Source organism: Xenia sp. Carnegie-2017, unplaced genomic scaffold (genome assembly GCF_021976095.1).
Source record: "Xenia sp. Carnegie-2017 unplaced genomic scaffold, XeniaSp_v1 HiC_scaffold_19, whole genome shotgun sequence".
Lineage (NCBI taxonomy): Eukaryota > Metazoa > Cnidaria > Anthozoa > Malacalcyonacea > Xeniidae > Xenia > Xenia sp. Carnegie-2017.
Window position 1 is genome coordinate 7,789,684 of NW_025813481.1, and position 24,814 is coordinate 7,814,497.

Here is a 24,814-nt window from a genome sequence, read left to right on the forward strand (position 1 = left end):
TGGAAGTAGCATCTCGTTCAAACGATATTAATTGATCCAGTGCATATTAGTGCGTGGATTGTTGATGAAAATCTAGAGATATTCTTTACGTCCGACGTATAATGGAGTTTTGATTTTCGCTTTGGTAATTTCTAGAGACTATAAAAGCAATGACAAAATTAGACACTTGAATGCTCGTTACTTGTACGACCAGCTATCAAAACATTGCGTCCATATCAATGCACACGATTAGGATTTACGATTAGTTGGAAGTACATTGAAGTACATACGCTTTAGAAATGATGAATCTAAAGAGCGAATATTTCGTGTTAATCGTTATTCAATCAGAGAGAACGATTCATATAAAGTAAAACTCTGGAGAAAATCTGCGCACTGAAACAATTCTCCACTTTCATGACAACATAGGAGAGAAATCACGCCCTAAAAACAAGATCGGTTTAGGCTTGCAGAAAGATGACTGCTGACCGAAACGAATGCAGCCAACATCATCAATCACAAAATTTCACCATTGTAAAATCCACGATTGTGAAGTGTCTATAACATTAAAATTTTAAACACGGAGTTTTCTGACACTCTGGCCAAGACTGTTCAAAACAACTTAAGGGCAATTTTTACTTCAATTTTGTTAGTTTACACCTTTCAAGAGATATTCAACTTCTTACGACATCATCATATCGCACATTTAGATTCAAAAAATAGTAGTTATCACCCATCGCTTGCTTAAAAATATTCAACTTTTGCAATTATGTTCTTCTGTAAATGTATTCATAAACAATATATGACTAAAATGTTTTCACAAAGGTAAAAAAAAATGTCATCAAAATTTGATGAGAGTTGCACAATGAACGAAGTTTAACGATCTCTAGAAAGAGGCTCACCAACATAAATTTTGAAGAAGTTACTTAACTTATTATTAGTTTAATGAGAAAACTGTACGATAAAATTGTATTTCATAAACTTTACAGCTTCATTCTGATTTATTCAAAAGTGAAAGCGACGAATCGTTTTCATCTTAAGGCATCGAGGATTAGTGATTTCAAAACTAAAGTAAAATCAATAATCAGTCTCGAAGACGGCGAGGCGTAGTTCCCACATTTCTGGACATTGTGCAAGGTGTCAAATGAACATCTGTTACGTGGTTTCCACCATCGTGTTTCTCGATAGGCCACCACCAAGTCGTGATGATCACCCTCAAAATCTTAAAAGCGTGTGAACTAGAAGGATCGATTTTGTGTTCTTACGTATGCAGAATAATTGAAAATCTGCAGGCAAACGTCATTGCAGTTTGGCCTTTCAGCAAATAAATTCGAATCGACTGAACGTTTGGCGGAAATGAAACTTATGATCAGACATATCGTTCCCGTCAAAGAAATGTTTCGGTTAAAGTGTACTTCATGTTTTCGCTGTCTTTTCATGCGTGTAGTTTAATGCGTGAAATCGAAAAGCGTTTCCAAACACCTGCTTTTTCCAACGTCTGGCGTGATCGTTAAAACATTTGACATTTGCTTCAGTTCTTCAAGTCAAAACGATATGAAAGGGAAAAAATGTCGCCCGTATTAATGATACGAAAATAATATTTAATTAAGAAGTATTGCCGATTTATGGGCAAGAGGAAAATCTAACGGAGCGAGACGACAAAAAAGTGCCGGCTCTCTGGTGAGTAGGTAAATCAATGTTTGGTAAATTTTCTATTCGTGAGATTGGCAGGTATTCGAAAGAGAAAGAAACTTTGATAGAAAGTATTAAAGATACATATTGATTCAAAAAGTAAGAATATTTTGAGTGTATTTATTTGACTAAAGGCGTATCCCACTGAGAGTTTTTATAACGCCATAACACAGCCGCTTATTTGGAACTTTAATTTCACAAGAAGGTTAATGAGTTTGATATCGTCTGATACAACGTGTTCAAAAAGAAAAGAGAAAGCGAAATTTCGACAATATAGCTACTCAAGTTTGTTTTAGCTCAGGTTGCTTAAAGTTCAGCAATGAAAGTAGCGATGTTCGAAGATCACCCTCTGCGTAAAATCAAAGTCTGAGCTGCGTGATGTTGAAGATGAAGTAGGTGAATGAAAAAAAGTGGGATCCGTATTTGCTTTCCAATAACTAGACATTAAAATTTTCACAGAAATCCTTTTTAAAACTGGTTTCAAAAAAGGAATAGGCAGTTAAATATGCAACATTAGATTTCAAAAAAGTTGCTTGATCGCTCTACCGAAAGATTTCATCGAATATATCGATGGTCCATTCTGGTGCATCCTTCCCACATGGATATCTGCTTTTTGCCTACAAGTTTTTTCTTTCTGTTACAGGTTTTTAATATAAATCAAAAAATGAACTTTCGTCATTTTTGTTTGGTTCTCTCATTCGTCCACCTCGCCATAGGTACGTATAATTTCACTACTTCCAATTTGAACTGAAGAGAGACCATTTCCCAAAAATATGTACTACAAAGAATGAAACAATGAATATAACAATCCAGGGGGGAGGGTGCTTTTCTTTCACTATTGTATAAGCCAGAAACACAACCAGAAGATATGGAACGAACAAAAAGACACAGAACAGAATACATCTTCTACAATATTCGCATATCACGTGACACAGCAATAACTAATCACAATCGTACTTATTTTGCACTTTTCATAATCAGGCGGTCCAGCAATTCGACATAATGTTCCGCTGACACAAGATATGCCAGCATCCCACCAGAGAACACAAATAGGAACCGAGCAAAGTGCAGAGCAAGATGCTGCTTCCATGACGACAGATACTGCTGGCTCAGCAGTGACCGATGCCACTGACCCAAATATGGGCGGCTCACAAAGTGGTTCCACACCAACAGCCGTGGACGCAAACTCGAACGATACGAGTAGCGAAAATTCTCAAGTCGGGGAGTTGCAAAATACTTTGATCCACCCGGGGGGTGAGATCGAAAAGGTGTACACGGGAAAACCAGAGGAAGTGGAAAATAAACTCAAGGATGGTGCAGAGCAAATTGACACTCTCACAAAATCTGATGGCGAGATAGAAAAGATCTACGTCGGAGAACCTACGAAGAACAATTCAACCAATACAGAAGAAAGTAAAATACAGAAGGAAGGTATATTAGGATTAAGGATTGTGACTAAAGAGAGTAGTATGTAAAGGCTAGGATTAAGGATTTGGATTAGTAGACTAACATGTAGGAATCATTGATGTTTTCACTCAAAACATGTACCAACAGAATCCTACCATGAGGGTAAAACCATGAATATTAGGCAACTGTAGACAGATGTTTTTTGCAGTGCACTGAATAACAAGCATAACCATGCGCACCGGAGAATTTTGGTAAATCGCTCGGAGTGATTATGCGCAAAAGCCAGTAGCTATTTCCTATAACTAAACGATTGTTGTGATTTCAAAAGTGCCGGACAAGTATATATTTTCTCGTTCAGCAAGAGCAGTGAAGAAGTGAGAAATCCAAAATAATCACATTCACATCTCTCCACAACACTGAAACTAGCAATCGCTATGTCCTTTCAGACAGTTCTTGGGTGGAACCTCTACATTTAAATAGTAATTCCTCATTCTGATGAAGGCTCGAAGCAACGAGTCGAAAGCTCAATAAAATATTTTTTTAAAACAATCCAGAGAAACATTCATTTTTTATGTATTAAATGATGATTTCTATTTTTGTGTAGCTACCGCAACACTTGCCCATGACACATTCAACATAAGCATTCCGCTGAAGGAAAAAACCCCGGCTGTGTTCAAATACATTGGCAACGAGACGGAGGGAGTATATCTAAAATCTGCAGGTAGGTGGTAAAATCTTCGCGCGTGTAAAATTCTAGTTCTGTAAAACCTCCAGGGTGTGTAAATGTTCTGCAATGTAATATCCCTAAGTATGGTAAAGTCTTCACGTATGTAAAACTTCGAGACATGTAAAATCCGTAGGTATGTAAAATCTTCACGTATGTAATATTTCGAGATATGTAAAATCCGTAGGTATGTAAAATCTTCACGTATGTAAAATTTCGAGACATATAAAATCCGTAGGTATGTAAAGTCTCACGTATGTAAAATTTCAATACATGTAAAATCCGTAGGTATGTAAAATCTTGAAGCATGTAAAGTCCGAAGTTATGAGGTGAAATCTTTTTTAATTTGCACATATTGTGTTCTAGCATCTGAAAACTTTAAAACAAACTGTGTTTCGGAGCACAACAAGAAGCGATTCATTCACAATGCTCGTCCACTCGTGTGGAGTGACAAAATCGCACAGAGCGCACAAACCTGGGCCGACCATCTGGCAGAGATCGATAGCGACATACAGGACCCAGGCAATAAAAAATACGGAGAAAATATATTCTGGACAAGACCCCAGCTGCCTGAAGATGAGTTGTGTAAGGCAGCCGTAGATGAATGGTGAGAAACTACAGGATTATTGTTTTTTCGAGGTTATCACGACAAGGATGATGATTTCTCTATATCAAAGCTATTGAAATACACATGTCATAACTTCTTATAGAATAATGCACACCATCCATACATGAAATTTTAAAGAAAGGTACATCCATGACATCATAGGAAAATGTACATCCATGACATCTTATGTACATCCATGACATCTTAGGGAAATGTACATCCATGACATCTTATGTATATCCATGACATCTTAGGAACATGTACATCCATGACATCTTATGTACATCCATGCCATCTTAGGAAAATGTACATCCATGACATCTTAGGAACATGTACATCCATGACATACTATGTACATCCATGACATCTTAGGAAAATGTACATCCATGACATCTTAGGACAATGTAGATCCATGACATCTTATGTAGATCCATGACATCTTAGGAAAATGTACATCCATGACATCTTAGGATAATGTACATCCATGACATCTTATGTAGATCCATGACATCTTAGGAAAATGTACACCCATGACATCTTTAGAAAATGAGCACCAAAGAAATTTTATAAAATCGTGCACCTGCCAATATGATGCTCCGAGACACTAATTCCTTTCATATCGACTGGATTACTTAGGTATAACGAAGTAAAGCTGTACGATTTCTCCGCCTCACACAAACGAAATTTTGATCCCCAACCGGTGAATGAGTTCATACAGCTGGTATATGAGGGACAAACACGTGAAGTGGGCGTGGCCTTCTCGCTCAGTCGCACTAACAAGCAATACGTTGTTGCCCGGTATTACAAAAAACGCAACAATATGATGTTGGATTCTGAAGTGCACCCGGCTCATTCAGGTAAAAAATTCTTGTTTTGTAATTTATCGTAGTGCAGCGTAGCGTATCGTACTGTATTGTAATGTAGTGTAGTGCGGTGTATTGTATTGTAGTGTATTGTACTGTAGTCTAGTGAAGTGTAGGGTAGGATAGTGTAGTGTTTTGTGGTGTGGTGTAGAGTGGTGAGGTGTGATGTGGTGTGGTATAGTGTAGTGTGGTGTGGTGTGATGAGGTGTAATGTGGTGTGGTGTAGTGTGGTGTGGTGTGGTGTAGTGTGGTGTATAGACTGTCATTTAATAATCGCACTAAACCCTGTCGTTTTAAATCCATCATATTGTCCATGTTCTCGACAACAATCCCTCTATGTGCTCATTAAAACGACAGCTTTAAAACCTCTCAATAAGTTCTATACAGCTAGTTTGCATTAAATCCACATTTTTCTCGTTTCAGATGGTGCGAAAGTGCGATTTGACAAGCCAGTTTATCAAAGTATGTGTACACTAGACCATGATCAATTCAAAGCCGAACACATAAAGCCATGTCATAGGTTACGTAATCTGATTGGCATGTTCAAAACACGTTATAATACACGTCCTTCATTCTGATAGAAAGCACACATACACCTCCCCTTCTTCTGATCACGCTGACTGCAAATTCGTCGAAAATGCGCTCATTGTTTCAGTAGCTTTAAAATATTCCTTTGATTCAAATAACACTTCAACCATACCTTCATTTCCTGAATGGTGATTTTTCTATCATTCAAGGATACAACATGATCGTGCGCCTTCCGCATATTCCGTGGCTTCCCCAATACGAGCAGCCGAATTCGCCCGTCTCCCAACATCTGGAAAACAAGATGAAGAACGCGGTAAAAACTACGAAATCAATAGATTTGTTTTAAGGTGGCTGTTTAACTAAAAAAAATGGGTATCCAATGTTTATCAAAACACTTAAACAAAAAAGAACTAGTTGCAGTTAATGTCACGATAAAACCCAAAGTTAACAACACATAAAATTATCGCACCTTAAAATTCGACTCTTTATTGGCTAAAGACGATCACGTGGAAATAAGTAGATTCGGACTTTAGTCGACAATGGAATAAGATAGAAGTACCTCACGGTTCTGCTGAGCAAATGGTTCCCAAAATTTAGTGTTTGTGTAGTCAATTCAATAACTCAAAATGCCCATGCAAATTTGTGCATGGGTACTCGAGTTTGTGCATGTATACTTGAGTTTGATTATGGCAGACAAATGAAAGTTGCGAGCTGCCTCATTAAAAAGATTGAATTTCGAAACTCTTTAATTGTGCTGAAACGCAATCCGTTTTCTGTTGCAGTTCAAGGCGACATTCCAGGAAACTCCAACGATAACAAGCCTGGTCGACCTCAAAATGAATTCATTCAAGTATGTGCTCATTTTGTGCTAGCAACTTTTTACTATCAACAAACAAGAAGGCCACAATTAAATTACCTCAGTAATTGCAGGACAACACTGAAAACTTCATTGATTTATGATAGCAAAAAATTATGCATGAAACTTAGTTGTACGACGCAAAACATTTCATACAATTCATGTTTAGATTATCTATAATTTATGCTTGGACTAACCATGATCTATGTGTGGATTACCCCTAATCCATGTTTGGATTGACAAAAATCCATGTATGGATTACCCAGTAGATGAAATCATCTGTTACTTTACTTAAATAATAGTTTAAACGGTTAAAATGTTTGAGGAAATTTTCCTAAAATTCATACATTTTTCAGGTTGGATGACCGACAACCCGAGAGGTAAGTCAAAACGATACAAACAGCAAGGGAAAATCTCTTCATCTGAGCAAAGACTTCACGTTAAATTAAAATATTGCAAGGCTCTGACATGCCTTCTTCTGTCCACGTTTAACTGTAGCGCCATCCTAGCCGACATCGATGTGAAATTTTATCCTTATGTGAAGGATCCGATCCAGAGATTGAAGAATAGTATCTTCCACGGGCAACTGAACGGAATGGCTATGGACGATAACTTCCTGAAAGTTTTCAACAAAACAGGTAAAAAATATACTTATAACACAAATAATACCTGAAATGAATACGTCAAATCAATGAAACAGTACTTACAAATTCGAATGTTAACAATGTTCACGTTGTAACCAATATCTTTAAAACAAAAGTTGTCCGTAGAAATACAACAATTCACCTACGAGAAAGTTGACGACAAATTTAAAAAATCTCGATCGTGTACATTGTTCGCCTCTGATTGCAAACTGTTTTCCTAGGTTTTTACGAGCCCCCGACATCGTGGAAGGAGAAAATGACGAGCACTGACCTTCAAGCTGATCTGAATGCGCCCAACATGGCAATCGATCCTATAACGGGTGCACCAACCAACATCAAATATCCCCAATCGATCTCCGAAGATATAGACCTGGTCGATCGTAAACCTTGCCAGGGCGGGGTCTGTGAGACGTATTTGATTAAAGACAGATGCAATGGAAACTCCGAAAACTGTCCTCCATTATCAGCAATGCAATCGGATTCAACACCGTCCAGTTCCGTTTCGACGCAGCCTACGAACAGTTATACGCCACAGCCATGTTGCGACCAGATGCCAACTCCCACCCCCTGCCTTGCGCTAGCGTGTCCACCGCCACCCGCGTGTAATCCAACCTGCAAATCCCGCGTGCCCGGCAATTGGCCCCCGGAATTTTATAGAAGGGGGAAGATCACAACTAGAAGAAATTCTGATGGTGATAAATGAAAGCTGCAAGTCGTCACGCGTAAATGGATCGGTCCAATGTATATATTTTTAAAGAAATATTCTTGAAACAATACTCGATGGCCATTGTCTAAAGCTAAAACTAAAAGGAATGATCATGACTGTGTTCGGGGTTGTCTACGTTAAGTAAGACTAGCCAATATGAAAGTAAAGTATCGACAAATTCGAGGAAGTTGTGATATTCTTATAATAAATACAATTGGCCAGCACACAAAACATTTGATGTGGCAATAAAATGTTTTTATACATCACATAATTCATGGCATTTTTCGATGTCTGAGCTGCGCAATTGTATTCAATATCAACAATTACCTAGAAAGTTTTCACTGTTTTCTCACTGTTGTATTAATACTTAACCACAGCTAACATCGATTAAATAATTAAATAACCAATCAATAGCGTGCAACACGGTGCTCCAAATTTTATGGATGAAATAACGATCCCCCTTTTATATCTTAACACTCGCAATGATCATCTCATGTCTCAGTGAGTCCCAGCTACCCTGCGGAATCATGCAATGAGCTCTTAACACTCGCAATGATCATCTCATGTCTCAGTGAGTCCCAGCTACCCTGCGGAATCATGCAATGAGCTCTTAACACTCGCAATGATCATCTCACGCCTCAGTGAGTCCCAGCTACCCTGCGGAATCATAACACTCGCAATGAGCATTTATGGCGAAGATTGTAGTACATAAATATACTTTAGTTGTGCGGTATTGTTTTCAAGAGATATTTTGCTGTTTACTGCAACGTCATTGGCTACAGTGGCGAGCGTTTTTTAAAATACTTTAAAGTTCATATCTCCGTTTAATTTTGTTCGATTATGCAAGATGCGTTTTGTTCAAAAAGTTTTACCAAAAGAAACAAAGTCCTCCGAATATTTTGAAATGACTTTTCATGATTCTATCGGCGACAAATCCACCAAGATTCAACATTAACCAAAAAATTGAATATTTACCGTTTTGGTGGTTCAGTAGTACAATTTGGGTAAACGGTGTTGGTTGAATTTTATAGACAGCGTGTAGTAAAGAAATAGCAGGCAATTTCAATATGACAATATTCATTTTAATGTCGCTTTCGAAAGTTTATAATATGAAAATCTAGTTACATTCAATTCGCCGCTTGTTTCCTCTGAGACAGATTAATCTTGTCGCCAAGACTTAGAGCCATCCCCTGAAAATATTAATGAAAGTTAACAATGGCTTTTCGAAAGCCGTTCCTCAAGAAATATTTTATGGACCACAAAAATAGCCTTAAATGGAACCAGACGGAAATGCTTCGATGAATAATATGTGATGCACTCTGATTGATAGTAGAGAAAGTATAGCTAGATTTCCAACTTTATGAGAACGCACCTACGCGCAGGTAAAATTGGAAGTCCGCAGAAGTACTTCTTACGAGAAAATTGTATCATTAATACGACTTAGCTATAGTGGATTATGGTATCTTTCCAAGTCGAACCTTTTAAATTTTCAATGATGCAGATTTACAAACCTGACTTTTTGCTCTGATACGAATGTGACCTGTGACAAAAGCGTCTGGACCTTCGTCAAATGGAAGCTCAATGCTCACGTTGGCTAACGCATCTTCGCCAAAAATACTGCGCGCATAGAGATTAGCCGCCATAAAGCCACAATCACCACACAATGCCTGAAATAGAACAATTGAAAGACTTTACTTCTTTCACACTTATGATGAACACTGTAGCTATGTTTCGGTAACTACACAATTTCTCAGATTCATGTGATGAAATTTTCAGGAAACAGAATGCAATAATATTTTAAAACAAATCCTTTTCATTGTCCATTTGACGTAACACAATGAGTGCATGCACTGTAACGTTCGCCAAAATTAATTCTTTGAAGAAAAGCTGGCGTTATGGCGGCGAATTCAATTCCATACAGAAATCAGAGAAAAAAAACGTGTGTCACTTTTTGAAAATAAAATTTCTACTTTTGTATTTGATGATTTCGTTTATTTCGCCATTATATTTAATGATAGAAGAAATATTGAACATACGTTAACTTATGTTTTAGCTATATAAATAGCTAGAGTTGTTTTATTGTTTTGTGATTTGCCATTGTATAAAATGGTATTAGTACAAAAACACGCCCCCTGTGGAAATCAACTTGACGAGGTTGACGAAGCCAGCGTGTCAAAATACAGATTTTCATTGGGCCCTCACCCCCCGTCTCCAGTCAAGATTACGCCATATCTACCTTGTTCATTGCAGACATTGTTCCACTAACCTTTTCAGGTGTAAGCAGTTTCATGTTTGTACAAGTGATAAGGTGATCGATGTATTCTCGTAGGTTTTTGATGTTTGTGTTCACTGTTACCTAGAGAAATACGCATGCGTTATTGTTACCCAGAGAAATACGCATGCGTTACTGTTACCTAGAGAAATACGCATGCGTTAGAAGCTAGAGCAAAGATACACGATATAAATGACAAAAAGTAATCCAAAAACATCATCTTGTAAACTCAAGATACGAGTTATATTATTTCAAAGGCATTATCAAGTCTTGAAACAAAGTCGAAATATTGCTTTTAAGTCTTGTCTCTTTTTAATACAACTCAAATCTAATGATATTTTTGTGGTGTATTTTATCATTTATTTCTTCAAATCATCGGCTGGAAGAGGTTTTTGATACAAGATATCTCCCTCCCGTTTTTTGAGCACCACAACAAAGATGATGAAATGAAGAAATAAAGCTGATATTTGCATGAAAAGTTTTGGCTGTTTTCTCCAATGTTTTGGGAACGAAACCACCGCCCACATATGCACAGGGTGTATCAAAAAAGGAGACCGTTACAATTTGACGTATTGTGATGACGTATTGTGACGTATTGTGATGATTTCAAGGTCTGTTATTATGTCCACGGGTGCATTAAGTATTGTTATCTATAAGCATATATTTCATATCTTTCTTACAAGCTCAAAAACTTTTTCTGTTCCTGGGAATTTGACATAACTTCTACCAGCAAAATCTGAATGCACGAGTGGGATAAGATAGCGATCAGACAATGAAATTTCACAATATGTTGATTTGAAAAACACGAATCTTGTACAGAAACTTGTACAGAAACTTGTACAGAAAATTTTCCATTTATTCAACAAACTAAGAAGCATCAACTTACAAAAGAATAACGCAAGTGCTAATTCCCTATCTACAAAATCGATTACCTTGTTTTCCCATTCAAATTCAGCCCACATTTGTCTGAATTCAGTGTCGGTACACGAAGCGGGGATTATGTAGTCCATTATATCAATATGAATATCGTTAAGAACAACGCAGTTACGGTCACCAGTTCCGCCAGAGACATCGTAGACTGAAGGTAGAAACATTATTAATGATCGCTCACTGACCAAATGTACCGCAAGCACACAACCAGCAATTGGCCGTATAAAATGGAACCACTAAATGCATTGTGGCCAGATCGTCACATTTAAAAGTTAAGGAGCTAGTGCACGAGACCATCATTTATGTCTATTCCAGATTTGATGTATGTGCACAAGGGGAGGGGGATGAAAACATATGTGTTTGTTGCAAAATCTCTATAGTTCGCTGGATGAAAACCTGGCAGAAATATTTATACATGTACAAGCTGAACCGCTTTAATGTAGTTCGTTTTCATGGAAGTGGATAAACGGATACACATGCAGAACAAGATATTAACAAAATTATTTTAGCACAAAATAGTTTTCTTTTACTAAAATGGCGATCAGTAAAACATTGTAATCAAAACAGCGTGAAAATATATGTATTTTTACTAGTTTGATTACTTACCGATGTTGCCAAATATAATCCCATTCTCTGTCGATGCGACCTTGACGCTAGCCTTAAAGAAATTCAAAACAAATATTCACCGCACAATCAATAAGACACTGGGAACCGACAAAATTTTTAATATACTGCAGGTGAAGAAAACAGTTTTTTACACAGTATTCAATTCACGGTAGACGTTTGATGAGTGCAATTCAACGTTCGGTCACCTTTATGTTCGAGAAGTCGTGAGGGCCAAGCAAAATAGGAGTTGGCTTTTCAACTAATTTCAAATCCCCTGAAAACAAAGAAGGTAACACATATTACAAACAACGTATAATCAAAGAGATACACGCGTGAAAACCACCGGGCAAGTTCACCGTTGTTTTTTCATTACCTAATGTAGCCAGCTCCAAAACCACATTTTGCAATGTATCCGAAGTTTGGTTTACGATGAGGACATCGAGGACTATGTCGTATTGATTGACGTTAACGTAAGCCTCGGCGAACACCGGATCGGAGAATCCCGTCAACTGAGTCACCTATTTGTGCACGATACATAAGTATCTAACTATCAAGTCACTTTTGCCGAACATTATAGGAGAGGCCAACCTTATTCAACTTTGAACTCTTGGCGTCTTCTTCCTGTTTATCTAATCCAACAGCTTGTGATAAAGTAGCATCGTAACGGTCCTAAACAAATAATCCGTTCATCATACCTTCAGCACATGTGTGTGTATTCATATATTCAGTTGTGCTCAACTGACCTCTTTTGAAAAGAAATTTCTTTTCAAAGCTTTCAAAAGAAATCAGAAGGGCACAAGTGAATATATGAATATAGTTACACCCTCCTCCAATAAACATATCAGTTACCCCGGTGATCACTAATCGTTGAATCGAGTAAACCAAACCCAGATAACTAACTCGATAATTAAAATTTATATGAGAGGTCACCTCGAGTATTTCGTTTTCAGCAGTAGCCAGAAGTTGCATGAATGCAATTGGATCGTCTGCTTGGATACTGACAACTTTCCTTTCGTTAACCTAAAATTAACAACATTACATAGAATACTCCATATCACAATGCACTTTCATTATCCTGAGGATGGCTTAACAATAGTCTTAAAGTGAAGATGCACTACTTTAGATTAGATTTTGGTGGCCACTTCTTGCCGTTGCATGTCAGACTTTTTTGTTAAATTCTGCAAAATTTTTATTGACAGAGATATTTTTGAAAGCATCCCCCATTAATTCATCCGTTGTACCTTGTTCATTTCTTCAGAATCTTGTTTATTTGATTCGAGCATGTTGGACAGAGAGCGTCGACATTCCACTGTAAAGATATTTTTCATCAAAGCACTGCGATTCGCCAACACACGAATGCACAGAGTTATACGATCAACATCGTCGTCGGTAATTGTCTATATCAAGATACACAAAAATTATTCATAAAATTAAAAACAACACGCATGCGCTGAGTAGTCAATAGCCATGTTTGCATTAGCCTCTCGAGTAGGTGCAGCCCTCGACTTTCGGTCTCGGGCTTACACTGAAGAGTGATTTCGAAGATGACTATATGAAAGTAAATGGCAACAAAACGGTGAGACGTAAAACAGTTGAACTTATTCATCTACATCTATTTGGGGCCATCAAATTAAACTTAAAAAAGTGTCGTAGATGTTTATACAAAAAACTAGATAAGCGATAGGATCGTCAAACGTCTTTTAAACTATTTCGTAGTGAAATCAGATATTACTATTACAGTCACAAACAATCATGCAGATCAAAACGAACGAGATTACAAGACAAGAGTTGGTAGAATTGTACAGGTAAAAGAAGACACATGAATGTCGAAAAAGATCCATAAGGCAGTTCACTTAAACCCAAGTTACTTTAATTTCTCTACAGCATCTTTCCATCTCAAGCACACAGGTTCACACAGGAGATAAAGCGGCAGTTGTCTTAAATTGTGTTGAATACTGTTATAATTGTATTTCTTATTTTTGAAAGTAGATCGGAGTCTCGTTATTTAAAAGTAAATTTAAATGTTTAAAAATCACTACGAAATCGTCAGTAATGCCTGGCTCTTGCACAGCCGTTGCATAATCAAATGGTTCAACAACTCGTCTTCTACATAATGCTGACAAACATTCCACAATCGCTCTAGAGCGCAAAAACCAGCATTCTAAACTTAAACTTCGATATAACTAAATGCAGAAAAGCATATTTATATTATTGACCTTCTTCGAAAGACCAGACTTCCCAAGGTGAAGGATACTAGCCATGATCAACATGGACTGGGCACAGAATATCTGAAAAGAAGGAAAAAAATTTTTCAATGCAGAATGACGGTATCGTCGTATTCAAAGTTAAGAAGACTAAAAATACGGTTTTTACCTTTTGGCAAAATATTTTAGGGCTTTTCTACGTCAATGAAATTTGGGTGCAAAATAAACAACACAGCACATCCATAGATTCCCCCCTTCCATAGAGCGCTGATGATTCAATGCCCTCAACAATTTTGTATTGCCGTCAAGAAGTAAAAACTACGAGCAAATGTGCTATTTCATAAAACATCTCTTCACAACCAGTGAAAATGAATACGCTTCGACAATTTATAGCAATCCTGGTGTAAACAAGGACTCGGATAACGGGGAGGGAGGGCGGGAGACAAAACTTCTTAGATGCAGGGTATATACACAGATCGGTGCACATGCAATACATACATTTTGTTTCTTTTCATCAGCAACCAACTCAATGTAGCGCAGGGCGACTTTTGTCAGCGTACCCACCAACGCAGCGCCAACAAAGAACTCACCATCCAAAAGATATTGACGAAGAGGAGGCCTGGTAATTAGTCAGCAAAATTGTGATTCACGTGTATATGGTTATTTTCTACGGGCTTCAAAAAGTCTTGTGTAAAGGAAAATCATGATTATTCGTGATGATGAGAGCAAAGCATCGTGCAATAAGCGAAAAGACTCAAAACTTAACAAAGATAGGTGCGTTTGAATCGTCGAATCAAATTCAGCCGCCGCATTAGACGCTTAACAATGTTATAAAATCATAATATATATATTTTCAATCTACAACTTAAGTACGGAAAGATAGTTTGGATGATAGAAAACGCCGTTAGGTTAAGTAAACTCAAATTTCACCATGAGATAACTGACTTGTGAGAAATGAAGTGTAAATCGGTCGAAATGCTTACTTCTCTTCCTTGCGTGATCCGGGGGCGCTCACAAATATACTTTCTGTTGCATATGTACCATCAGCGGTCACTCTTGTCTTAGTAACTGTCGTGCCTTGTTCTTTATTATCTGATGATATAGAAACGTAGCAGATATTGAATTTTTATATTACATTTAAGATTTGCTTTTTTTAATATTACATTACTGCCACAGTATAGCAAATTCTTGGGTTAAAAGCTACGTCATAGCCGCCATGTTGGATGATTTTAACAAAGGATGTTCCTTATTTACAATGCAAATTTCATCCAACATGGCAAGCATTCCATTGTTCTCATACTCCCAGGGGATGGTTGCAATCCACCAATATACAGCAGAGCCACTCCATTGAATTTTTTTGTGTCACGCATATCTTACGCATGTGATTACCATAGTGGCAGCAAGTCAATTGCTTTTTTTGACCAATAGGAATAATGAAATGGCTTAAGGCAGGTGGCCATCTAATTAAATATACAGCAGCCAGTTGCACACGAAGTGGACCTAACTGTATATTTCCTATACATTGTCACTGCACAAGACCGAAAATTTACAATTATGAAGGCATTTGGAAACGTCAAGTCCACAATCATGAAAATGGTGGTGTGAAACAGTCACGTAAAACAATCACAGGAGCACGTCATGTAAAAAATTTATGTAAAAATTCATGTAAAACAGTCACGTAAAACAATCACAGGAGCACGTCATGTAAAAAATTTATGTAAAAATTCATGTAAAACAGTCACGTAAAACAATCACACGAGCACGGCATGCAAAAAATTTATGTAAAAATTCATGTAAAACAGTCACGCAAACGTTATGTAAAAACAGTGTAAAACAATTCATGCAAAACAGTCACGTAAAACAATCACAGGAGCACGGCATGCAAAAATTTATGTAAAATTCATGTAAAACAGTCACGTAAAACAATCACACGAGCACGGCATGCAAAAAATTTATGTAAAAATTCATGTAAAACAGTCACGAAAAGCAATCACAGGAGCACGTTATGCAAAAAATTTATGTAAAAATTCATGTAAAACAGTCACGAAAAACAATCACAGGAGCACGTTATGCAAAAAATTTATGTAAAAATTCATGTAAAACAGTATAAGGTAAAACAATCACAAGAAAAAGTCATGTAAAACAGACATGTTCACAGTCACATAAATTTAATGTAAAACAATCATAAAACAATCATGTAAATTAGTCATGTAAAAAGTCATGTAAAAAAGTCATGTAAAATAGTCATGTAAAAGTAATGTAAAAAGTCATGTAAAAAAAGTCATGTAAAATAGTCATGTAAAAAGTAATGTAAAAAGTCATGTAAAAAAAGTCATGTAAAATAGTCATGTAAAAAGTCATGTAAAATAATCATATAAAGAGTAGTATTTAAAACCAATCCTGCCACTCTAGAATGCTGGACAATGCCGTCATGCATACACGTACATCTAAATTTGAATTCTCGCAATTAAAATTGTAATCGAAAACAAAAACAAAGCATTCATGAAAAGTTAACGTTCCTATAAATTACTAACCCTCCAACGTTTCAACACCAGCAGCCTTTCGAAGTTCATCGTCAACAATGGGAACCTAGAATGAAAACCAATTAAACGCTTCATCACAAACATCATCTTTTACACGTATATATATACACACACAGGTACCTCTCCAAGAGAAGTCTTAACAACATCCATTACATTCATCAAGTCAACTTCGTTTTCACAATATTCACCCAAGATCCACAGTGCATGTCGATGTATTCTAAAGAAGAAACACGATTGGTGGGATTGATACTTTACACTGGCAAACACAGCGCATGTCGATGTATTCTAAAGAAGAAACACGATTGGTGGGATTGATACTTTACACAAGCAAACACAGCGCATGTCGATGTATTCTAAAGAAGAAACACGATTGGTGGGATTGATACTTTACACAAGCAAACACAGCGCATGTCGATGTTTTCTAAAGAAGAAACACGATTGGTGGAATTGATACTTTACACAAGCAAACACAGCGCATGTCGATGTATTCTAAAGAAGAAACACGATTGGTGGGATTGATACTTTACACTAGGAAAAATGGACTTAAAAAATTGCCGGGAGAATATCTATATTTAGGCATTAATATAAGAGATACGAATGATTTTAAGCACCGGTATCAGTTCATTTCTGTGACAAATCTTCTTACGTGTAAATGAATTGAGCGTTTTTATAAAGGACAAGTGGATCTATGTAACTCTTGACATCCGAATTTCCGCCCTTTACGAGGTGAATTCTTCAAAAGCGAATGGTTTGAATTCAGGAGAATCTTACTACATGTTTGTAGATGTAGATCGTCCAAGTTAGTGTAGTTCTGTTGGACTGTTGATATTTATGCCAGATAACTGTAGGTAGTTATCTTCAGAGTCAAGTGAGGCGTAAATGTCACTACGTCTACCTGTAGATGGCTAACGCTAAGGATGTTAAAACGTCAGTCAACATCAACACCAACATTCTCAGGAGTCCACTCGGCTGAAACATCTATTTGCACATCTTCAAATTTGTATTGATACTTCCAGTTAAAGATTCAAAACAACAAAATATATTCCTGCTTTCAGCAAGCCATCCGTTCTATATTCTTTTTAGGCAGCATAAATGTTAATAAAGATTGTTTGAACAAAGCAAATTTTCGCGCTTTCACTCAAATACGCACTGTCATTGGTCGGTGAAACTACCTAATGAGATAGGTTTCACGCTAATCTTGGGTAACAGTTTCCAAAGGAAAACAAAGGCGTATAATTTAGCTAATCAGTAAGGTATAAAATGAAGCATTCTCCGAAAAAGGACATCTTGTAAACTCAAATTTAAGTTGCAAACAAGACAATTAACGGCAATATTTCGGTTTTATTTCAAATCCATCATTCTGTGTGATTACGCAAAGTGAGCTGTTCAGATATTTCGCCACGTTTTGAGGAGAACATTAAGATATTGAGAAGTACATTATATCTTATGAAATTGTCGTGTGGTCGGGGATTGTTAGCTGATCAGTGCTCAATATACATAGATAACTTACTTCAGGCTTTTTATTTGAGAAAACGTCTCAAGAAGTTTGTCCAGAATCACCGGCTTTAAGTTAGGAAAACGTTGTACAGCTTCGCGGACAAAAACCAAAACGTCTAAAGCAGCTTGCTCGTTTGAGTCGCCAAGGAATTCCATGAGTACGGGCGCGACGGATTCGGCTACATCCGGAAATTTAACGCTGCAAGCGTGAAGAGTACGAACGAGTATCTGTCGGTAATTTCCGGAATCATCCGTGGGGCTTTCCTCCGTGTGAGTTTTAGTTATTTCCTTCTTGAGTATCATGACGACTTCGTGGATGTTTCGTGTGTTCACGACTTCGAGAGCGAGATCCAACGTTTTCTTTCTGACTTCCAGATCAGGAGAGGCAAGAACGCGAAGAATGTCCATCACAAGTTCCTATAAACATAGCGAAAACTTGCGTTGCGATTGAGCTCAATCGACATCACAAACATCCAAGGATGTGCGACGCGCAACTAGAATTTTTTCTCGCGCCAAATGACGTCACACACATGGCGTCATAAATGCTCAGAAGGGCAACAACTATGAATTGTGTAGCATTGTTAAAACTTCTATCCCATTTGTTGAGTCGAGAGAAAAAATTGACAGAGCCAAAACATCGACAAGTGAATATTTTAAATTCACATTTGTCTATTATACAACAAGTCCATTACAAAGACAACATTGATATAATTATCGTCACTGTTTTTCCCCAATACAATATCTTGAGGACAGCCATTGACACGCTGCCTTTACGATCAATAAAATCTTATAAATATCAACTGGCCGTCCTCAAGATATAGTGTTTACCATAATAAACTTTAAAGGTAAATGGTTTGAAGCAGGGAGTATCGTTACATGTTTGTAAATGTAGATTGTCCAGGTTGGTATAGTCCTGAGAAGGACTGCTTTTGAAAGGAGGCGCATGAAAGGATCAACTAATTAAATGTTCAGTTAAAAGACGTAGGTTGCCCCCTGGATTTTTCATGATGTAACTGAACATCGTGACACTGACCTGTAAAATTTTCTCATGAGCTGGATTCTGCTGCAGCGCAATCAATCGGTCGAGGACAATCAATTTTACATTATTATCGCTTTCTTTGACGATCAATTCAATGTAGCAAGATGCGGCAGCCTACAAAACCAAATAATTTTGAAATTCAATTCAAATAACTTCCTTTTTCTATTTCATAAGGCAAAACTAATTGAAAACATCACGTGTTATAGTTTTCATTTTGGCCACGAACCTTCACTGCAGTTGGAGCAGATGACAATGTAACTAATGTACCGGCCGCTTCGTAACGTACCGCGGGCGACGATGAGTTCAGAAGATTGTAAATACATCTTATAAATCTTGCGCGCTCGTTTGGATTTCCACGGCATACCTATTTGACGCCAGAAAATTAAATATCGTGATGTTAAATATTATCTACAGAAGTATATTTGATACACTCATATAAAGATAACTTTCAGGGGAGAACTACCAGTTAACTGCATTAGATGAACTGAATGTCAGTATCGTTATTTCAAAATTCAAGACTGCCACTGTTATAACTACCTTACTGCTTATACTACTACTTTTGTGAATCTTGCCCGTCGCCCAGGCAATATTCCTTTGATTATGTCGAATGGATGCAACAACTCAAGCCTGATGAATAACGAAATTTATTCTCTTGCAATGCTTATCTTATAAGATAAACATTGCAATGTATAAATACATATATTGCTAACTCACTCAGACTATATCTTCAACCCATTCACAACAAAACATCACTCAAAATTTTGCTAAGTGTATTGGTTAACACAAATTATAATAATTAAGGAGAACTTGTCTCTCTGTCAGTAGGACAATCAAATAATATAACTTATTTGCAACACTGCAACCACTACTATCTCTTCCATACCAAAGCTACCAATACTATCATCATCACCACTACCATCACCAACACCATCACCACAGCTAACACCATTACCACCACCACAACCATCGCCATCACCACTGTCACCGCTACCATCACCAACACCATCACCACAGCTAACACCATTACCATCACCACAACCATCGCCATCACCACAGGTACCACCACTATCACCACTACCATCATTACCATTACAACAGCTACTGCCATCACCATCACAACAGCTACCACCATCCACCACTACCAGCTTACCTTATAAATCAGTTCAACAATGACCAACTGCAAAATATCGCCAAATCCATTCACTTGGTCAATGCATGTACTCAAGTAGTCAAGTGCTCGATCCTGAAATTATTCATAAAGAACTTTTCAAAAGTGGGAACGTTGAAAGTTGTAAGTAACACAAGGAGCAGTTTTGCCGTTTTGGGATCAAAAAGCATTCTGGGATATTTTGGGCATGCGTAATAAAGCGAACTTGACAAATTTGCACTTAAAGATGAAACAACAGGCGTTCATTGCAGGCTTCAGCAGTGCAAGTTGTTTGAATTTTGTTGTTGCTTCATTCTATTTACCTGATCAACATGAATGAGCATCATGAACGCATTTCGTTTGCACGATGCATCTTGTTCTTGTTCAAGGAACGTGTGAACCAACTCAGGTGCATCGGGAATCAAAATATTAAAATTCCTACCGATTGAAATAGCAGCATATCATATCATATCGTATCGTATCGTTTCATATCATATATTATATCATAACACATATCCTAATGATTCAAAGTAAACATACTTGTAGATAGTGTAAATTGCCATCACTGCGTTGCGTCTGACGTAACTATGACGATGCTCAAGGCATGAACGGATTGTTGGCATCAAGGGTTCGAGTAACTCAGGTTGCTAAGAAAAGGTTGTTTTTGTTAATGAAAGGCCATAAAATTGTCTGTCAAAGCCAGTTACAACAGGAGTTCTACCTTCAGTTTACATAGAAACCTCAAAGTTGATCCACGGATAAACTCGTTGGGATGCTGAAGATCCTTAAATCAAGAAACATTCACTTAAAAAGACACAGAACACAAAAGATGCACATCATGGAAATGATGCAGTTAACATTATCAGTCTTGTCGAGATAAGCAAAATATAATTTGAAATGAAGCAACAAGAAATTTCTGGAACAATCTGTCCGCCTATGTAAAACACAATTTTTGTTTCAGTTTGAAATGATTGCATTGCTAATGTACATATGCCTATGTTGTATAAATAAGCCAGTGAGCAATGGCTGAAAACTTGGAAAACAATGCATGCTTGATAGTGAGTTTTTCAAGCTCAAAGTATCTATTAAAAGCGACCATGAAGCAAATGTCAACTCTTAAGCATTTTTGGTGTCGGAAAAGTCTCTACGCAAAAGATAGCGTTGCTACTGGTCATTGTAAAACCAACCCATTTCCAACACTTCCTGAGTATGAATCGACTTAAAAGTGTTCAAAATACCTTTCTATATGCATCACAGACTAAGATCATCTCTTGCAACAGCTTTCCATCCGGGCCAAGTTTGGGCACAATCTCCCAGAAGATCAACAAGAGTTTCTTAATCATGTGGTTTTGCGATGGAAGGACAAAACGAATGATGATCATTAGGAGAGCTGGCATTTTATCCCCATTGACTATCTGATAGATAACTCGCTTCAAGGCCTCCGTCTTTGCTTTGACGTCCCCCTTTTCTGAAAATAAAATAAGATAATAAAGAATTTGAAACATGTGGGCCAAGATATGGTATAATACCATTGGTACATTCTTTGCTGATGGCACAATGTGAGAAACTTAATGTGAGTAATAGCCTAGTATTTCTCCTTGTTTATATCAAGGAAATACTTGTGCAAATGGTTAATTAATTATTAGCAGTGACAGACATAAGAACTCCCATTCCCTCCTTCAATAACTTTTTCACAAAGTTTCTTTTTGTATGAACTTTTGTAGAATAGTAAATAAACTAATAGATACCAAAGGATTTTTACATCTTATGCAACAAAACTTTGCCAGGTGTCAATCATTGCATGTAAGGATGAAATTATAATGCTTTTATCGTTTGGAAAAATTTTTGCTATTTATCAATATTTGAAATTTGTCCCGAAATCCCCACTTGCAACAAGAGTTGTTGGCAGGCACAGACTATCCAAAACACTTTTGCACTAGTGGATAGATGTTTTATTTTTGTTGCTGTACAGTTTCAGGACCTAGTTACATATATTTTATTCCAAGCAATTTTATTCCAAATATAACATTCATGTACACTTGTTTCACCTAATACAACCTTAAACAACTTTAAATTCATTGCAAAATACCATTTGCATAGCACGGATTATCAGTTAACCATTGGAGTTAACTGATGCTGAAAACAACAAGTCAAAACTAAGCATTGAAATTTGGTATACCTCCATGTGCCACTTTCATAAGTGAAAACTCAAGTCCTTAGCGTTAAAGAAATGTCTCTCAAACGAGAGTATTAAGGCAGAAGCTAAACTGTCCAGAGTTTACCTAGAACAAACTTGCTCTGAACTCTGTTACTCTAAGAAATTGAAAGTTGTGCAGTCCTTCGAAAACCTCCCGTGTGTATGCGAATTGAAAAGAAGTAAAAACGTTGTACTTATTTAAAAGAAGAATGTACTAAATTGCTAATTTATACAAGCATGCTTTCGTTGTGTCCCACGTTTACATCAAATAAATTTGACGGACTTTTCTGGCAAATTTAGATGCTATAAACGAAAGCAACGAAAGGCCAACAAGCTTTAAATCAACGTTTATTTACTTAAAACCCACTGACATTAATTGGGCATAACAAACAAGATTGACTCGATAGCAAAGTGCTGTAATAAGAAAATGTCTACGAAGACTATCAAACTTACCGAGGTCATCCTTGAGTTTTTGCTCCGACCAAGCTTCAACGTCACTAGGAACATTGATGAGAGTGTAGCACGGCATCTCCGCTAAAGTACTCATGATTATCAAACTTTGCAGACCCAAATTTGCGGTGAAAACCTCAAGAAATCTTACACTTGACGAAGTCAACGTGTCAAAACACAAGAACGACTATTGTTTAATTTTTGTCTGAGCTCATTCGTACCCAATACCATAATAACTGGAGAGGCTAAGTGGACTGGGGCGATGATGCCAAAACATGGATGCCAATTGACCTATTTCCGCTGAAATATTCGCTTTGCAGAACAAAAAAATTCTCGACCTCCCCCTGTCGTCTATAGTAAATTATATAGATTGAATATTTAAATGATTTGCTGTGCGCATCATTTTGTTAGAAAAAATAGCAATTAATATACATACAACTAGAAAGATCGGTAATTGGATGGGGAGAGGAGGTACTCATATTCATATATGCATGAATGCCGAACTAAATTCCTTTGAAATACGTTGTTTTTTATCATTATAACATGCACCCCCACCCCCACCCCCAATTATCGATTACCTTACGTCCATGCCGACGGGCACAAAAATCGTGGTGTTCTGTAATATAAGCTAGTGGCTTGCATGTCTGTTGCAGATATTAGTGTAAGTATTGTGTTGTTGAAAAATGGAATATTTTAAAGAAGAGAAATTAATGACTTGAAAATAGGGGAGCTGAAATGATGGCATACATGTAAATAGAAATGGTGGATATTATTGGACTGTAAAGATTTTTTTAAACCAGTAAACCATTGAGTTCTATAAGACCTGGAGGGGAAATGACAACCAAATTACTATAAATTATTAGCGCGCGGCCGCGTGGTCAAAAACATGGCGGATTTTGATTGTCAAAGTCAGCGGAAAGACGCAATGAAGTTGAATGTGGAAGAAGCAAAAATTGATGGCAAAGAACTTTTTATGTCTTATGAAGAATTACGATATTATTTTAAAGAATAAGAATAGCAATCTAGTAAAAGAAGCGACATCTGTCTTCAACATGAGATCTTCCAATTATGTATAGTTTCTTTGTACAAAATACTATTTTAGAAAACTTGATTTTTAAGTCATTCACTGATATTTTTGCCAAAAGACAAAAAGAAAAATTCAAAGGCATAATGTAAAATTCAAACGTTTGTCAAGTTGTTTGAACCTTAGTATAGGTACTAGTAATTTGTAAGGATACAAGAGAAAAGTAGTGCAAGAAGGTTAGTATTTTCGAGAATTAATATGTTCTTCTTGACATACATTACACAAGGCCATAATATTATAAATAATGACTGTACAATAACAATTATACAACCTGCTAAAAATCTTCACCTACACTATAATTATTTAAACAGGTTTGCCTTTATGCAGCAATAAGAAAAGTGCTATGTCAGAGAAACCAATGCACTTTAATTTAAGAAATCGTATTTTCAATGGGAAATTAATGTAGTTCTGTTAGGTAGTAAATTCATGGTTTTCAATGACAATCCAGTTTCTAATATCTTGGCTCAAAACAGAACCAGCAACATGATTATAGAATTCTGAATTTCATTCTTTTGCTCTCCTAGTTCAAGATATTTTCATCATAAGTTCTCAGTAGATTTATCAGAATATCATAATACCTTATAAGACACCCAGAATCAATCCTACCAAAAAAACTCAACATACCTACATACCTACTTATAATATATTTCCAGTCGACTTAATTCGTAGGGGTAAGCTAACTTTTTCTAACTCCTTTTTGGACATTTTAAATAAGATTCACCCATTTATTCAAGAAAGACAGTTGCACCAAGCTGTTCACAAACAGTCAAAAACACAAGTATTGCGCATGGGATTATGCATTAAAGCTTAACGACACATTGACAGTGTAAAGAATGCCGTTT

At 36.9% G+C, this 24,814-nt stretch overlaps 2 protein-coding genes across 3 annotated transcripts; one reads left to right on the forward strand and one right to left on the reverse strand.

Annotated features, from left to right (window-relative positions):
• The first annotated feature begins 1,748 nt into the window (after window positions 1–1,748).
• Window positions 1,749–8,424, forward strand: LOC124438425. The gene is made up of 12 exons (XM_046988553.1): window positions 1,749–1,767; window positions 2,312–2,384; window positions 2,650–3,099; window positions 3,680–3,796; window positions 4,166–4,406; window positions 5,043–5,263; window positions 5,693–5,731; window positions 6,007–6,110; window positions 6,580–6,647; window positions 7,010–7,033; window positions 7,152–7,291; window positions 7,519–8,424. The coding sequence occupies exons 2-12, from the start codon at window positions 2,333–2,335 to the stop codon at window positions 7,998–8,000; spliced, it is 1,938 nt and encodes a 645-aa protein (XP_046844509.1). The 5' UTR covers window positions 1,749–1,767; window positions 2,312–2,332; the 3' UTR covers window positions 8,001–8,424.
• Window positions 8,425–9,063: 639 nt separating this feature from the next.
• LOC124438826 (coatomer subunit beta-like) lies at window positions 9,064–23,105 on the reverse strand. Of its 2 annotated transcripts, XM_046989040.1 has the most exons (24): window positions 22,892–23,105; window positions 21,480–21,709; window positions 20,963–21,025; window positions 20,782–20,888; window positions 20,565–20,679; window positions 20,245–20,337; window positions 19,321–19,458; window positions 19,089–19,208; window positions 18,069–18,472; window positions 16,679–16,775; window positions 16,550–16,604; window positions 14,999–15,107; window positions 14,514–14,634; window positions 14,028–14,099; window positions 13,053–13,208; window positions 12,742–12,831; window positions 12,400–12,480; window positions 12,185–12,329; window positions 12,018–12,085; window positions 11,812–11,863; window positions 11,208–11,353; window positions 10,270–10,359; window positions 9,515–9,670; window positions 9,064–9,193 (listed from the first exon to the last, which is right to left on the reverse strand). In XM_046989040.1, exons 1-24 carry the CDS (start codon window positions 22,983–22,985, stop codon window positions 9,131–9,133), a joined length of 2,865 nt encoding a protein of 954 aa, XP_046844996.1. In that variant the 5' UTR covers window positions 22,986–23,105; the 3' UTR covers window positions 9,064–9,130. The 2 variants fall into 2 exon arrangements, with proteins under 2 accessions (XP_046844996.1, XP_046844997.1); XM_046989041.1 differs by lacking the exons at window positions 20,565–20,679; window positions 20,782–20,888; window positions 20,963–21,025.
• Window positions 23,106–24,814: the final 1,709 nt, after the last annotated feature.

What these genes read in the sequence shown, in the direction of transcription:
- LOC124438425 (XM_046988553.1), top strand. Translation starts at nt 2,333, where the DNA reads ATGAACTTTCGTCATTTTTGTTTGGTTCTCTCATTCGTCCACCTCGCC. An exon ending in AAGGCAGCCGTAGATGAATG is followed by an intron (nt 4,407 to 5,042) that starts GTGAGAAACTAC and finishes TGGATTACTTAG; the next exon opens with GTATAACGAAGTAAAGCTGT. An exon ending in TGACAAGCCAGTTTATCAAA is followed by an intron (nt 5,732 to 6,006) that starts GTATGTGTACAC and finishes CTATCATTCAAG; the next exon opens with GATACAACATGATCGTGCGC.
- LOC124438826 (XM_046989040.1), bottom strand. Translation starts at nt 22,985, where the DNA reads ATGAGTACTTTAGCGGAGATGCCGTGCTACACTCTCATCAATGTTCCT. An exon ending in TGCTCATTCATGTTGATCAG is followed by an intron (nt 20,338 to 20,564) that starts GTAAATAGAATG and finishes GAATAATTTCAG; the next exon opens with GATCGAGCACTTGACTACTT. An exon ending in TTGTTGAACTGATTTATAAG is followed by an intron (nt 19,459 to 20,244) that starts GTAAGCTGGTAG and finishes GGCGTCAAATAG; the next exon opens with GTATGCCGTGGAAATCCAAA.